The sequence below is a fragment of the Juglans regia genome, chromosome 7 (genome assembly GCF_001411555.2).
Source record: "Juglans regia cultivar Chandler chromosome 7, Walnut 2.0, whole genome shotgun sequence".
NCBI lineage: Eukaryota > Viridiplantae > Streptophyta > Magnoliopsida > Fagales > Juglandaceae > Juglans > Juglans regia.
In genome coordinates, this window is record NC_049907.1 from 48,343,090 (window position 1) to 48,359,120 (window position 16,031).

Consider the following 16,031-nt stretch of genomic DNA (forward strand, 5'->3'; position numbering starts at 1 on the left):
AGCTATATGGAAATATTAATATTAACTTGGATTTAGTGTGGTCCAAGTCTTAGTGCAGCACTTCTTAAAATAGTTTTCCTTTTACTTCAAGTATATTAATTCTGTTTTGGGAGATTTTGTCTTGTAAGTTTGCTCTTAAGTCTTTCCTATATATCCTTTAATCTTGTGATCAACTTAAGTAGCTTTCAATTTTTACTTAGTTCAGCTCAAGCCACCTTGAACAACATTCTTAACCTTTAACTACTATGTTAATAAAGAAAACATAAATATACAAACATCAATAGATCAACATGCACATGACTCCAAACCAGTGCAGAAAATCTTGTTGTAGCAGTAAGGAAAATATTCAACCTTCCTACTTCTCAACTCTCACCATCTTAGTCACTGATTAACCTTGTTTTAGACCACTCAAAAGAGTATCTCAGTCACCACAACAGTTGTAATTGAAGCACGCAAACAACAAAAAAGAAAAATCAAGAAGAAAATCTACAGTTGTTCATAAATCAGTTTAGTTCAAGCTCTCGGGTCTGCTCTTTCCATTATCAATCTCATTACTAGAGCTAGCCATTGGTTATATATTTTGGTTGCAATTCACTTCCTTCCAAAACAGCAAAACCAAGCGCTAACCTGTCTTTACCTTCGTCACTACAATATACTGATGGCCCAGGCCATAATGTAACATGACAGAAGAAAACCAGCAGCCCGAAGTAAAATCATTGAGTTCAATATTTGGGAACAAGCATGTAATTCAAGATAACATTTGAGTTCTAATTTTCTTTGATTCATCAGCAAAGACTAAAAATAATTCAAAAACTTAGAATTTGTAAAGGGTGAAACCATAGGCATAGCCTGCGATCATATGATCCCACATTTTTCTTTTCCTTTTCTTTTTCCTTTCCACCAAAAGAAAATTTGCACTTCCACCACTAACTCAATAAACTATAAACGAAACACAAACATATGAAAAACATGAAATTTCCCTTGAAAGATTACACTATAGAGGAACTATAGTTACGACAAGCATATGAAAAACATGAGATTTCTTTCAAACCACAACCAGAGAAGCAGCAAGAAGCACAAACTACAAACCATGAACACACAGTTGACCATGAAAAACCACAAATCACGACCCAACCAAAAAGCACGAACCACAAACCACAATGGAAAAATCACTGTCCAGCCACTAGTCTATCAAAATTAAGGAATCGAAAAGAGTATCAAAAGCCAATTCGTGAATATCAAGAAGAAATGAGCAAGATATCTATCCAAGGGTTGTTGGGTTGAAATATGCAAGACGGCGAGGGACTCTTTTGTTTAAAAAACCAAGCAAGTCTACCGAGATGTAGATTCACTATGTTAATGTCGATTCTGACACAGGGAAGATGAGAGAGTTAGCAACTGAGTGGTGTAACTGCGTGCGACGAACACCCAAAACAAGAGAAAATTCCCAAAATAGAAATGAAGCAAAGAAAAGGGAAAGAAAAGCACACACGCACCTGGGACTCCGAGACAAATACTGGGACGATGAGAGAAATCATTTAACAGGTTTCTGGACGCTAGACATAATGAAAATGGTGAAGAGGAGAGGGAGAGTAGGATGGACACTACGGAGAGAAGAAGGAAGCTCGGTTGGGAAACAAAATTTCAAGGGAAAGAGGGAGGTCAAAATGGACGTTTATTCAATAAAATTTAATTTGGTGTTTGTACAGTAGAGAGTCATATATGATCACCGAGTATAATATGCTGTAGCTAAAAGCCTTATGTTTTTGCATTTGGATAATCCAAATGAAGTAATTTTTATGTAAAATGAATCGAATTTTGTATATGACTGGCATTTGGATAATCTAATGTCAGTGCTCTTAAAAGATAGATGAAAAATTCATTTAAAGTGCTTTTAGTATTGGCAATGGTCTAGCCAAATGTCAATACAAGTCTATAATTTAGTTATATGTGAGAAAAAATATCTATATTGGACTAGCTAAAAATCCAAAACTCAATACTTGAGCTACAATAAATTAAGGAGCCTCTCCAATATTGGCGAGTTACTGTTCACAGGCCATCACAATATTTTATGATTTTCGTCAACCTCACCTATCTATTTCCCTCGTTCTTTTCTCTCTCTTCAGACCCGCAAGGCCTCTTCTTTTCCTCGTTCGTCCCTATTCTCTCCTTCGATTGTCTTCTTCCTCGTCATCTTCCAGGCCAAATTGTAAGTCCCTCTTCCTCACTCTTCTCTCCCTACCAAAAGCTTGACGGATGAGGATCTTGATGAGCTTAAATGGTGCTTGGATCTTGGCTTTGGGTTTAGTTATAATGAGATTCTTGAGCTCTGCAACACTTTACCTGTGCTTGAGCTCTGCTATTCGATGAGCCAGAAGTTCATGGACGAACACCAAAAGTCACCAGATAATGCTGAGGCTGCATCCACGGACTCTTGCCCATTAGTGTCGAGCTCGATTGCCAATTGGAAGATCTCTAGTCTTGGTGAGTGTTCTGATTTCTTGGTCTTTTTTTATCTTGTTGGTAAATTTTGGATCTTTCTTGTAAGTGGAAGGGCTTGCTTTGAGTTGATGTTTGATCTGCTTGTGATGCTTTTTAATTGCAACAATGATCTCGGTTTTTTTGGTTATTTTTAGAAAAACTTTGGTTATCACGGCAATTTGTGTTGCTTTTGGTGTTTTGTCAATAAAATGATTTGCTTAGGATTTTTGTCAATGACAGACTTATGTTTATCCATCCTATGGATAGATGAATTTCCATTTGGCTGAGGTTGTAGGAGCAACAAGAAGTTTTGGAGGGGAGGAAGAATAGCGAAAATGAGTGCTAACTTGTACATCTTCATTGAATACTCCATTTCCACTAGTTCTCCCAATCTCTAGTCACTTCAATAGGAACATGGTTCTTGACGTTTTCATCTAAGAACAATTACATTGTTGTATCAATAACAATGTTCTGACTCAGATGTTGAAAAACATCTTAAGATAGCAATGAAATCCAAAGAACTGCTCATGGTCTTGTTATGTGATTTTTGGACTGGTTATGCTTGTTTTGCCATTATTATTAGTAAATTATATAATGCTGAGGGATATGATCTACATGAAGAGCTATAGAACTGCTGAGTTTTGCCATGTAGTTATACAAGATTATAGTTTTAAATGAGAATGAGTTGTAGTTTATATAAGATGCTATGGAAATTAGAGAATGACAAAATTCAAGATGAAGAGAAATATTGCCCATCAAGATTATGCTCTGTGATTGTTAGAAATGATGTCAGGGTAGTATTTTGACATCTCAGTAAAACAAATTTATCTTTAACAGTACTTATAAAATTTTTTTTTTTTTATCTTTAACAGTATGAAATGAGGGTGGACATAAGAATCTATTTATAGTAGTTCAAATTCAATTTTTAATTATATTAATGTCTCTCATACTTCCTTTTTATTTTTGATTATGAGCATATTGACAAATTATATTGTTGTGTCATTGTCTTAATATTGCTTTTGATGAAAGCTTCTAAAGGATATCTACCAGAGGTATGACTGATATATATATGCATTAGCTCTCACCATAAGTATGACTCTATAGTATCATCTTTAGCATTTTTGCTTTCTTTTATGCTTTATAGTTTTAACTTTAAGAAGAAGTAATCAGTTGTGGAATTGTGTTTTCTTTTATGCTTTCATTTATTGTTATTTTTATTTTAACAAGTAAGAAATAATCAGTTGTGAAATTGTGAGGCAACTTTTGTGAAGTACAATTTTATTAATCAACTATTAAAGTGTGCCATTAACCACATGTAAATTAATTTTACTTTTTGCCATAAACTACTTTTTGCGGGCATAACTCAATAAAGTGGTTTTTGAAAATGCTTTTTGCACTCATCCTCCACCTATTTTGGAATTGGATCAGAATACTTAGGAGAGAATGGAACAGAAGAGTGGATCCCATGATCTATTAATTTTGGAGGAGCCTTTAAAAATCTATTACTATCTCTACCCTCAGGGGAGCCTTTAGAAGTTCTTGTTTCAGTTTCTTCTTATGTTTCCTTACTCTATAAAAATTTACTTATTTAGATTCATTAACATGTTCTCTTATTCAACTTGATCGAAACAGGAGCTGGGCAAGTTTATTAATCACTGCAATGAGGTCAAAGCAACCACTACAGCTAACAAGGATGGTGGCCAACTAAGTATTGTCAAGTGCTAGCGAGAATAAATAGTACAATTAGTAGATGATAAGACAGCATAAGCATGGGCCTCGAAAATTATAAGTTGTATTGAAAGATGATGTCAAGCAGCCTTCATGTTGCAATTCCTTTTTCATTTTTGGCTTATGTTTTTTTGTTTTTCTCAGCTTATGTTGGTTGTCATATAATAGTATTGCATAAAACAAGATGTTAATAGCTTGTGCTGCTAAATTTTTTTATAAAGTTCGGCAGATGGTTTTTGTAAAGAAGAAAGATTGGCAAAAATTAGTTTATTAGTTTCAAGAATTGTTGTATAATTTTTTTGTTTGTCAAATATTATTAAAATATATCAAGTGTATTTGCATAATATAAAAAAAATTTGTGAAATATTATTAAAATATATAATATTATATTATTATTTTGACCTTATGATAATTAGTCCAGTGTGGACTCAGAGCATTGACATTGGACTAGTCAAATGCTAATGTATCTTCATATTTTGGCTAGGTATGAGAAAAATTATCTACATTGAACTAGCCAAACTATTAAAGCTCAAGATATGAGCTACAGTAAATTAAGGGGGCCAGTAATATTTGGAGAGTTAATGTTCACAAACCAAACAATAATTTTAATATTTTCCACCAACCATCCCTCTCTCTTTCCCTCACTCTTCTCTCCCTCGCAGGAAATATTTTCCACTTTTGTGCATTATTCTTCTATTTTCTTTTTGGATATTTTCATTTTATCCTTATTTCTTTATTTATATATTTCTCAGTAGGTTTGAAAATTGGGGTCATTGTTTTTATTTATATTTTAGGCAGAAAGAAAGTTTGGTTTGTATGTGTTTGTTGGATAATTAAGTTGAGGAAGAAAATAATTGAGAAATAATAATTTTAAGTAAAAATCTAATAATTAATTAATATATGAAGTGTATTTATAAAATAAAAAAATTATAAAATATTATTAAAATATATAATATTATATTATTATTTTAACTTTAAAATGACTAATCTCACGTGGATTCACATAGTCAAAAATTAATATTATAACTAAAACTTGAAATTCTAATCAAAATTTGAACTCTAGATCATTACTAATACTCTCGCTTAATTAAAAATTGATACTATAATCAAAAGTTAAGATTGTAGCCAAATTCTAAATTTGACAATCTAGGCCGTTGCCAAAGAGCTGATAGTGTTGAGCCTCTGTAATCTACAGTATATATGTTGCCGTGGATATAAATTACCATCCCGAGCTGAAACGACGTTCTGCTCTACGTCACAATTTATCCGAACAGAGGCGCAGTTTTGGGAGGGAAGGAGAGATTGAGAGATCTCTACGGTGCCGTTGGATTCTTCGCTTTGGTCGGAGATCCGTGTTCTGCACCATCCGATCCAACCACATTGTCCTTCCCCGGCCAGTTTAGGTTACCTTGAATCTCGATTCGATCCTTTTTCAACGGCTGCTATTTCCTCGAGCTTCTTCTTGGAATTTTAGGTACGTCATGCCTGTTCCTCATTGTTTTCCGATAATTTTGAACTTATTCATTCGATTTTATATTCTGCTTGAATTTTCGATTTCGGATTTGGATTTTCTTACCGTAGAATTTATTATTTCAACGGGCAATTTTGTTGTCTGTTTGCTTGTTAAGAAAAATGAAACAAACAGAGAGAAAATGAAAACTAAAGTTTTCAATATGATACTTTTATGTTGGCGAAGTGTATGATTAAACAAAGTAGCATGGGCTAACATAGTTGAGTCGATGACATTTTCAAGTGCCGAAGAAGACGCTTTTCTGTAAATAATAGCAATTAGAAAGCTAAATGTTTGAATGAGGCCACTTTCCTGTGAAATTTACTAAAAATCCTTAATTTTCTTGTAGAGAAATTATTGAGTTTCTTATTTTATATATTACAGAATACAGAGCAGCATTTGCAAACTTTTCGCGGTAGGCCATGCTTTTACGGACTTCCATTTTGATTTTTCTTTTATACGTAGTGTTCTTTTTATATATAATTCAATCTTAATTTAATATTAATATTTATCTCTAATCGCGACCTGTGGCCTTCAAGCGAAGATCTTATTGTAGTAGTGTCACACTTTAGATAGAATTTACTGACTGAAATTCTTTGTTTTCGTAAACTGAAATGTTCAATGCCTTCTATAAACTTAACTCAGGTCAACAAAGACCCATCCAACTTCTCGTGGTTGGCGAGACGATTCTTTAGGACCAATCAGCTCATGATTTCTTTGTCAAGCCGTTGACCATTTTCTTTTTGAGAAATATGTTATACAAGTTTTAAATAGATAAATTTTATATATATTTATGTAAAATAATAGACTTTATTTTAAAAAAATATAGAAAAAGTTACTTTTTATTAGGTGGATCTATTTTTTTTTATAAAAAATTTGTATGAAATTTATATATTTAAGACTTATATCTAACAGTATTCATTATTTTTATAAAGTGTTTTATAAAATTATATCTCATTTAAAATATTATTTTGAAATATATTATGAAAAATATTGGGTATAAATTATTTTTCTTTTCTTTTATGGTCTTCTTTTTGCTCTGTTATGTTTTTTAACTTATGCTGGGTCACTATTCTGTCATCTTGATCTCCATTACTGCGATCCCTAATTATTCATAAGAAGGTCAGTGATTTTTAAATCTTATCCTACTAGCGATGATAACTATTTTCTCATAATATATAACGTTATCCTAGTAGTTATTTAAAAGTCTTCCCTATAAATTTTGAGACATCCAAATTTTTGGTGGGTACACTGTTGCTGGATCTGAAACCCTTTGTATCTTCTTTTTTTTCTCGTTATCATTGGATGTTTGATGTTTACTGTGATCTTTTTTTATTTTGTAATAAGCTTCTGTGAATTATCGTCGGTTTTTTGACTGAGATACCTGTTGAAGAGATTTCCAATAATCTACGTGGGTGACTTGCAGACAGCTGGTATGGGAACAGAGGAGGTTAAGAAAGCTTTGGATATTAGCGACTGGAAATCGGGAGTGGCTCATGACCAGTGGATAGCACTCCCCGTCTCTGGTCAACGGCCACCAGCTCGCTACAAGGTGATTTTTTCTCCGTAGAAAATTTGAACAAGATATACTGTTGGTTCCAGCATTTCTACCCCTATGGGGCTTCGGACTGTTAAGGTTGATTCCATTTGCATTTGATTGTCGTAAGTCCATGAGCATTGGCATATTCGTCTGGTATTTTTCTCTTCAATAATGAGCCAGAAACTAATCATACTGGTTTGTCTTTTAACCGTAGCATGCTGCCGCAGCGGTTGATGAGAAATTATATGTTGTTGGTGGAAGTCGTAATGGTCGGTACCTGTCTGATGTTCAGGTATTGGATATGCCCAATTGGCCATCCAATTTTGCAAATTAATTTTTGAATCCTCTCTCGTGAGTCATCAGATGATTGGATATTCTCCAGGTCTTTGATCTCAAAAGTTTGGCATGGTCTAATCTAAAACTGAAACAACCAAATGCTGATGAATTTGAGGACAGAGGCTCACTGGGAATTCTTCCAGCCACCTCAGGTCACAATTTGGTAAGAAGTTCATGCAAATTTATACTGTCCGTATTTATCAGAAAAAAATAAAATAAAATTGTACTCTCCATTTGAGCATGTGTGCTTTTCTGTTTTTTTTTTTTTCCCGGTTATGTCTGACTTCTATCTGTTAATTTACGTATTCTTTGTTAGCTAAATAATTATAAGAAATAGAGGTGACAAGGATGATGAGGTCCATAAGTGAACATTCATAGACTCTTGAGATACCTTGTCGGTCCATAAGTGAACATTCATAGACTCTTGAGATACCTTAGGCACTTAAAAAAACCATAATCTATTTTTCCTTCTTAGTGATGTGGGATTCACTGAAAAGGACCCCGAGGTTTTTGTTTTGCCAAGTATACATGAGGAGGGGCAGGGTGGATAAATGGACCTTGAAGTCCATCCCATGACTCCTAGATAACGTGGATGTTTTGTAAACCATAATCTGTTCTGCCTTCTTAGCAATTTGGAATTCACGCACAGGGACCTAGTATTAGTTTAGGAACTCGACATCTTTTTAGTTAATTACTTAAATTGCTCTTCAATTGTTTGACAGATTAAGTGGGGAAATAGACTTCTTCTCATTGGTGGGCATTCAAAGAAAGCATCTGACAAAATAACAGGTTTGTTTCTCCGAGAGCCATATTGGCATTGGTAAAGGGATTACTGATTTTATCTGTTAATACTGCATTATTATCTTGTGTTGCTTAGAACCTTACTCGGTGTAAATGGACTTGTTCTAGTGTTATTCATCGATCTCGAAACACATCTCTGTGGTGTCCTTGAGACCTCAGGAAAAGTGCCGGTCAGTTACTGATTCTACTTACTACTAATTTTGCTTCTGGCCTTGTGCTTATGCTTCGTCAATTGTTTTCTGAAATTTCATTTGTTATCTATTTATTTAGCCAGGAAAATATTGAATATTCATTTTCGCTGGAGTGGATTTGATTTTCTGAGTTTAATGGTGATTTGATGGTACACTGATAGATTATACGTCCAGGGAGCCTTTGGGGGGAATTCTGCAACTCTTGTTGGTTCCAGAGTGATAGTTTTTGGTGGAGAGGACAAGAGCAGGAGATTGTTGAATGATGTCCATGTTCTTGATCTGGAAACAATGACTTGGGATTTGTTGGAGGCAACGTAAGTATCTAGTCCCAGCTAATTTCTGTGGTCTCAGATCATTGGTTGATTGTAATTGATTTCCATGGCATGTATTTTCATGAATTCCTTGTATCTCTAAACTAGCATGCATAGGCGTTGCTCTTGTATATGTCCCGTATACTTGGGCATTTTGCCTTTTGATTAATAAAAATTTGTTTGTTTACTTGTATACTTCCTGTGTACTTGGTACATGCCTATTTCATTCATATCAATAAAATTTATTTTTTATAAAAAAAAAAAATTGTTTACTGATAAAAAAAAAAAAAAAAAAAATCCTGTGGTTTCGGAAGAGTTCTTCATCACTTTCTTATGTTATGATAGGCAGACACCTCCAGCTCCCAGATTCGATCACACAGCTGCAGTGCATGCAGAACGTTACCTTTTAGTTTTTGGCGGTTGTTCTCATTCTATTTTCTTCAATGACCTACACGTACTGGATTTGCAGACTGTAAGTGTTTGTACAGAAGAATCTCTTTGCACATTTTCTTTTTCATTGTATATATGGATTATTTTTGGGATAAAAAAATATTAATCCTGCTTCAATTCTATGTCAAGAAGTGGATCGCTAGGGTAAAATGCATCTTTCACATTGCCAGTAGAATAAAACTTGGTTCCCTGATGGTTAGTATGTGTCACCTACTGACACAAGTGAATAATGCACATGGACTAACACTATCACACAAACAACACAAAAAGCACATGCATAGTGCCAAGATTTTGGAAAGTTGAAAATTATACTATACTTTGGGCTTCTACTTAGCGTTTGCCTGAACTTTTATCCCTTGCCCAGGCTTTTTTTTGATTCCTAGTATTATAGGCTGAGAAGCTCCATTATACATGCAGATGGAATGGTCCCAACCACAAATCCAGGGTGATTTAGTGACTGCCAGAGCTGGGCATGCTGGAATAAACATTGATGAAAACTGGTATATAGTTGGTGGTGGAGATAATAAAAGTGGTATGTAAAATTATATGCTTATTAAATATATACTGTCTGTGCCTGCAGTTTCTTATCCGCGTTAGCATATTCAAGGATGCGTGACTATATGTTTTTGCAGGTTGCCCCGAGACTTTAGTGTTAAATATGTCTAAGCTAGTTTGGTCTGCATTGACAACTGTGAAGCCCAGGGATCCGCTTGCTAGTGAGGTCACCACTTTGTTCCTTTTCTTTCTCTCCTTTTTTTCATTTCTATCAATTCTGTAAGATGCTTTTGATTGTTTCTAGCAGATTCTGAATGATTGGTATCAACACTTGAGAAGCACCATAGTGATATAATTATATGACAAGTTTCTGGTGCTAGTGTTGGCATTTAACACTGTTTCGAATCCTGAAATATGAATCTTTATTTAAGCATGGATGACCCTGCCAGGGCCTAGTTAAAGAACCTACAGTACCTACTTCTCTGCTTGAAGTGAGATGAACTGTTGAACAGACTCGTATCTTTTTTAGGGTGGAGAGTCATGAATATAATGTGTCTTGTGCTATATCTTATTTATGAAGGGTTTTACTTTCAATGTTCTAATTTAGGACAATGCCTTGCACTTGGAATTCATAGCACATGAATATATTGATTTTGTACATGATCAAGGATATAAACATGGAAACAGGGACTGAGTGTTTGCTCGGCACTAATTGACGGCGAGAAATATTTGGTTGCCTTTGGTGGCTACAATGGGAAATACAGCAATGAGGTATGTTATATACTAACTCCTATTGCTTATTAGACGTTGGGTTAAAAAAATCTCTCTCTTAAGATTGCATTGATTTTGAACACATCAACATATGTTGAAACGAAGTATTTACATACCAAAAAAAAAAAAAAAGATACATGGTATTCAATGAGATTTTCTATTGTGTCATGTATGAGCTCCTCTCATGGAATGGTTGAAGCTTTGAGGATCGTGAATGAACAATGGACGAGATTAAAACTTTTTTTCTTCGTACTTTATTCCATTAGTAGATTGTAATAGACTTCAATGGCACGACCGAACATGATTTCCTTGTATCTTTAGACACTCATGCATAGGTGTTGCTCTTGTATATGTCCCGTGCACTTGGCTTCGCTTATATTAATAAAATTCTTATTTACTGATAAAAAAACATATGAACTCTCTTCATAGCTCACAATTCTAGCATTAGGCCTTAAATCCTAAAACTTATTCATCTGCAAACGCTTATTTTCAAGTTTTCCTCTGTTGATTTTGTGATTGCGACTTAAACTGCATTCTGTGATTTCTGTGTCTGTACTTTTATTCCGTAGGTTTTTGTTATGAAACCAAAACCCAGGGACTCATCACGTCCCAAGATTTTCCAGTCACCAGCAGCGGCTGCAGCAGCGGCTTCTGTTACTGCTGCATATGCCTTAACCAAAGCTGAAAAGTTAAATTTCACAAAAACAGAAGATTCAAACTCTAAGGAGGCTGAAAACAGTTTTTCTGAACAAGATGTTACAAATGAGATTAAGGCCATCAGACAAGAGAAAGATGTGTTGGAGCTGTCACTTGCAGAAGTCAGAGCTGAAAATACTAGGCTTAGGGGACAGATTGGAGAGAAAAATGGCACTCATTCTGAGTTGTCGAAGGTATGTTTTTTTTTTGTGTTACTAATTTATCTGATTATCAATTGGTCAGCCTTTAAAACTTTCATTGTTTGAACCGTATTTTTTCAGGAACTCGTTTCAGTCCAAGGTCAACTAATAGCCGAGAGATCAAGATGTTTTAAGCTGGAGGTTTCCTACTCATTTATTCCTTCTTTTACTTTTTATCTGTTATTCCTTTATAGACTACTGGGTCACTTGAATTATCCTGCTGAATTTAATTGTATGATATGCTGGCCTTTTTTTTTTTTTTAAACGGTATTGGTGATATCCAGGCGCAAATCACAGAATTGCAAAAGGTACTAGAATCAGTGCAGTCCATAGAGAATGAGGTACAAGTACTTCGGAGACAGAAGTCTGCATTTGAGCAGGATATGGAACTAGCTTCAGCTGTTCAGAGGCAAGGTTCTGGTGGTGTTTGGCGATGGATAGCTGGGGGCACTGGCAATGCATAAAATTCGATTATTTGTGCCTAGAAATTTTATCAGGGAATAATTCAATCGGTTAGCAGTCGCTGCTAAGAGTATAATATGTTCTTTAAGCTTTGGCAGATCACAGCAGTTGCTATTTGGAAAACCTCTGGTGATTTTCGACCATGGTTTGCAAGCGCACAATGGGATAAGACTCAACTTTGTACAATAAAATTTGACCTTTCTGTCATTTTTGTTTGTTTTTGGAATGGAATCCCACATTCTGTTCATTGTTATTATTTTTTGTTTCTTCCCATTTATTCTTTCTTGTTATCCCTGTAACCTGAAATTTCATCTGAAGGTATGATAATTCATATTAATCCGTAACGCTATCGCAACATTTGGAAAAATTTCTCTGATAAGCAAAAGGAAGCTGTGTATCAAATTGTATTATACAGACCGTTACACAAATTGATTGTAGTGGATGACTGTAACAAGGAAGATGAATGAGAAATGATACTGAAAATGAGAATCTGTATATTGATAGAGATGAAAGTGAGGCCTGCTTCGAGGGAGGCTCCTCCAAAATTCAAAGAGTACAGAATATTCTGTATTATTTGCATAACTAACTAACTCTGTCAGAGTGACAGACAGACCTAAATAGTACTGAAAGCATGAAAATACTAAACTGCCCTTTAACAGATCATGGGCTATAACTAAAATACATCAGATAGAAAAAGCAAATAATAATGGGCCCAGCAGGTGAAGCTTCCAGTCCACGTCCCCTGTAAAACTGAAGCCCGAGACCATTCCTTCCTTCTGGCCCATGAAGCCCAAAATCACACTTGGGCATCTAGGGCTCGGTCGATCTCTTCTTCCCCAATTCCGCACATTTCTTCATACACTTCATACGCCCCTCCAGCTGCGAATCTCCTCTCCACTTCCCTGCCCTCAGTCCGTCGTGTAACAGATTGACCTCCAAAAGGCCTATCTTCTGCTCACATTTTTTCTGAGAAAATTTGCTATATCCTCGTACTCTCTCGTTATTAGTTTATGCACTGCAGAAACATTGTGGTTTATCGATTTTATTTCTCGAACCTCCTCTTTCCTCTCTGGTGGAAAAGAAAGTAGAAAAAGGGGAGAAAATCGTTATAACTTGGAGATAAGTTGCTGTTTCCTTTGTGAAACGAGTTCCTTCCGCAATATTTTGCCTGCAGCTGACCTTGGAATGGCACTAGTGAAAGCAACTCTTCTTACTTTCTTGTACGGGGCCACCTGAAATTCCCATATAATATCCATAAACTGAGAAACTATTACCGATGGCTACCAAGGAAAGAGAGTGGAAGAGTCATGGGCACATGACAAACCTGATCTGCCACGAATTGAATTACTTGGTCTTCAGTGAGCTCAGAACCAGCTGCTTTTACCACGTATGCCTTTGGTATCTGTCCTGCTTCTTCGTCCTCAAGCCTGCAAAATTTTGATATTTTCTTTTGATGAATACGAGATTTCGATTTTTGTTAGAGGGAGAAAGAGACGGATGTAAGATAACGTACGGAATAACGGCTGCATCAAGAATAGTGGGATGACTCAAAAGTATTGCTTCTAGTTCTGCAGGAGCCACCTGTATACACATTCAAAACATTTAACCTTGAACATGATCCAGAACGCATTATGGTCGTTAATTAATATTTGACATCTTTTTTGGTTCTGATGCCAACCATTGTTGAAGCCATTCATGATCCTAGAAGTTTGGACCTTTAAGTTAAAAACACCTTCTATCTATCATTAACCGATCTTGGTGCAAAAACTGCAAGGCATACCTGATACCCATTATGCTTGATGAGCTCCTTTATACGATCCACGATGTAAACGTACCCGTCCTCATCAAAATAACAAAGATCACCGGTTTTCAACCACCCATCCGAATCAATTGTTGCTGTGGTAGCTTCCACATTTCCCAAATATCCTTTCATAATAGTAGGGCTCTTCAGCCACAGCTCTCCTTTCCTGTAAGGTGGCAATCCCTTTCCTGTTTCAGTATCTACCACCTTAGCACAAAAGCTTGGAAGCAACACTCCTGAGGAGTCCGGACGAGCCTTTGCCTCTCTGCCCGACGCAAAAAAAGTTGCAGCTCCAGTGCTTTCTGTTAGTCCATATCCCTGCCTTAGCTCCACCCATGGAAACCTCTCTCTGAATCTGTCGGCCACTTCTTTGCTCAGCGGTGCAGCCCCTGAGCCCACCCTTCTCAAACACGACAAGTCACTCCCTTCTTTTCTTGCATACTTTACTAGCCCGAGTATCACGGGGGGCACCGCAGGTATGTTACTAATCTTGTGTGCTTGAATAGCATCAAGCATGATTTGGAGCTCGAACTTTTGCATCAACACCGTGGTGACTCCCGAACAAAACAATCCTAGCGCGAAGAACGCAAGCCCGTAGATGTGAAACATGGGAATGAAACACAAAAACACGTCTTTTTCGGATGAGGTTACTTCCACTGACCATTGGAGCAACGTCACGAGGGAAATGAAATTTGCATGTGTTAGAATCACACCTTTGCTTGTCCCAGTAGTTCCCGAAGAATACAATATAGCTGCTGTGTCGGACTGAGCCCGCGAGATTTGTGGCAACTCTAGCGGATCATCACAGCATTCAATCAACTCTTCGATGGACAACAAACCATCGTTGCTGGATTTTCCCGATGTTAGAACTGTGGGCACCCCAGTTGGGACTAATTTGTGGAGCTCTGCGGGCGCTGAAATGGCCAACTTAGCACCCGAGTCACGAACTTGCTTGGCGATTTCTGCCTGGGTATTAAGTGGGTTGGCTGTGGTCAGCACTGCACCAACCGAGAACACGGCGAGGCATATGGTTGGGTAGAGAAGCGAGTTCGGAGACAAGACAAACACCACGTCGCCTTTTCGGACCCCAAGAGCATGGTACAAGCCTGATGCGAGTGAACGAATTGACCTATGGAGCTGTGCATAGGTGACATGCTGATTAGTGGCTGCGTCGATGAGTGCAATCTGTGATTCGGATTTGTGAGAATCTGGGAATTGTGATAGCACAAATGTGGCAGTGTCAAGGTCTGGCCTACTGGGGATCTGTTTCTGTTCACCAAGTTTGACAAGTGAATGGTAGATTCCGGTTTCTGGGTCGAAACCGCTTTTCTCATCGAATCCCCGTTGAGGGTTGGCGGATTCTTCTTCGGTGGTGGTTTTCCACGGCGCCTCTTCGACTGACATTTTGTCTTTGATCGATGAATTCGCTAAGCTGTATCGAATATATGTGCTCAAGTTACTTGATTCTCGGCTATGGCAAAATCTCACATGAATGTGGGTTAAATAGGCTTTGCTGTTGGATTTTGTGACAGAAAGGCTCCAACATATGCATTGGTTAGTACGTCAATTAGGAATATTCTGAGTGTACGAATACTAAGATGCCGGCCAAGGCGATTTAGACCAAGTCGTGAATCATGATATCTTATTTTGTTTTTGGTTCCTCCCTCGCTTGGTTGAAAGAAACAGGATTTTAAAGAAGAATGTAAAGAAGTAAAAGGCCTATAGTTTTGAAGAGGTTGGTCAACTAGTATATATGGCTATGATTCTTTATGGGCCAAGTCATTGTATCTTGTAATTAGAAAATTCATATCGATTGTCCTGCAATGCTTGATAGACATGGCGTTAAAGGTTCGTACTTCATAGTCATAGTTATCAACGGTTTTTGTTGGAACCAAAAAAGTCAGTATACTGTGCCGCCCAAGTCTAAAGATATTGTCAGAATATTAGCAATCACACTTCTGCCGCCCGCGGCTCATATATGTTTTAAGTTTATGAGTTGGTTTATAGCTGATTTTTGTCCTAAACAGTCTGGACTTGGTACGTAGCTCATTTTTGCTCGAGCTCGCTCGGTCAGAACTCAGTGCCAAGGGCTTATTGGCCACAAAAATCCATTTTTTGGGTGTTCTTCATGAGAATTAAACCCAACAACACATTTTTTCTGGGTAAGTCAAGTGGTCAGGTTTTAATCCGGAGTACTTTTGACAAATTGTTATGTGATTTCCTTTCTGAATTGTTCTCCTCTACATCGAGGCAGATGG

General features: G+C 36.6%; 2 protein-coding genes across 4 annotated transcripts; one reads left to right on the top strand and one right to left on the bottom strand.

Annotated features, from left to right (window-relative positions):
* The first annotated feature begins 5,343 nt into the window (after positions 1–5,343).
* Positions 5,344–12,316, top strand: LOC109011342 (acyl-CoA-binding domain-containing protein 4). Of its 3 annotated transcripts, none has more exons than XM_018992500.2 (14): positions 5,344–5,683; positions 7,146–7,271; positions 7,474–7,551; positions 7,642–7,758; positions 8,318–8,384; positions 8,505–8,566; positions 8,762–8,901; positions 9,244–9,370; positions 9,766–9,880; positions 9,981–10,069; positions 10,531–10,614; positions 11,184–11,504; positions 11,592–11,651; positions 11,795–12,316. In XM_018992500.2, exons 2-14 carry the CDS (start codon positions 7,155–7,157, stop codon positions 11,972–11,974), a joined length of 1,557 nt encoding a protein of 518 aa, XP_018848045.2. In that variant the 5' UTR covers positions 5,344–5,683; positions 7,146–7,154; the 3' UTR covers positions 11,975–12,316. The 3 variants fall into 3 exon arrangements, with proteins under 3 accessions (XP_018848045.2, XP_018848046.2, XP_018848047.2); XM_018992501.2 differs by lacking the exon at positions 5,344–5,683 and adding an exon at positions 6,751–6,841; XM_018992502.2 differs by lacking the exon at positions 5,344–5,683 and adding an exon at positions 6,884–6,961.
* A 138-nt stretch (positions 12,317–12,454) lies between these two features.
* LOC109011341 (4-coumarate--CoA ligase-like 5) lies at positions 12,455–15,611 on the bottom strand. The gene is made up of 4 exons (XM_018992499.2): positions 13,753–15,611; positions 13,486–13,553; positions 13,297–13,399; positions 12,455–13,204 (listed from the first exon to the last, which is right to left on the bottom strand). Exons 1-4 carry the CDS (start codon positions 15,175–15,177, stop codon positions 13,079–13,081), a joined length of 1,722 nt encoding a protein of 573 aa, XP_018848044.1. The 5' UTR covers positions 15,178–15,611; the 3' UTR covers positions 12,455–13,078.
* Between the last annotated feature and the right edge of the window lie 420 nt (positions 15,612–16,031).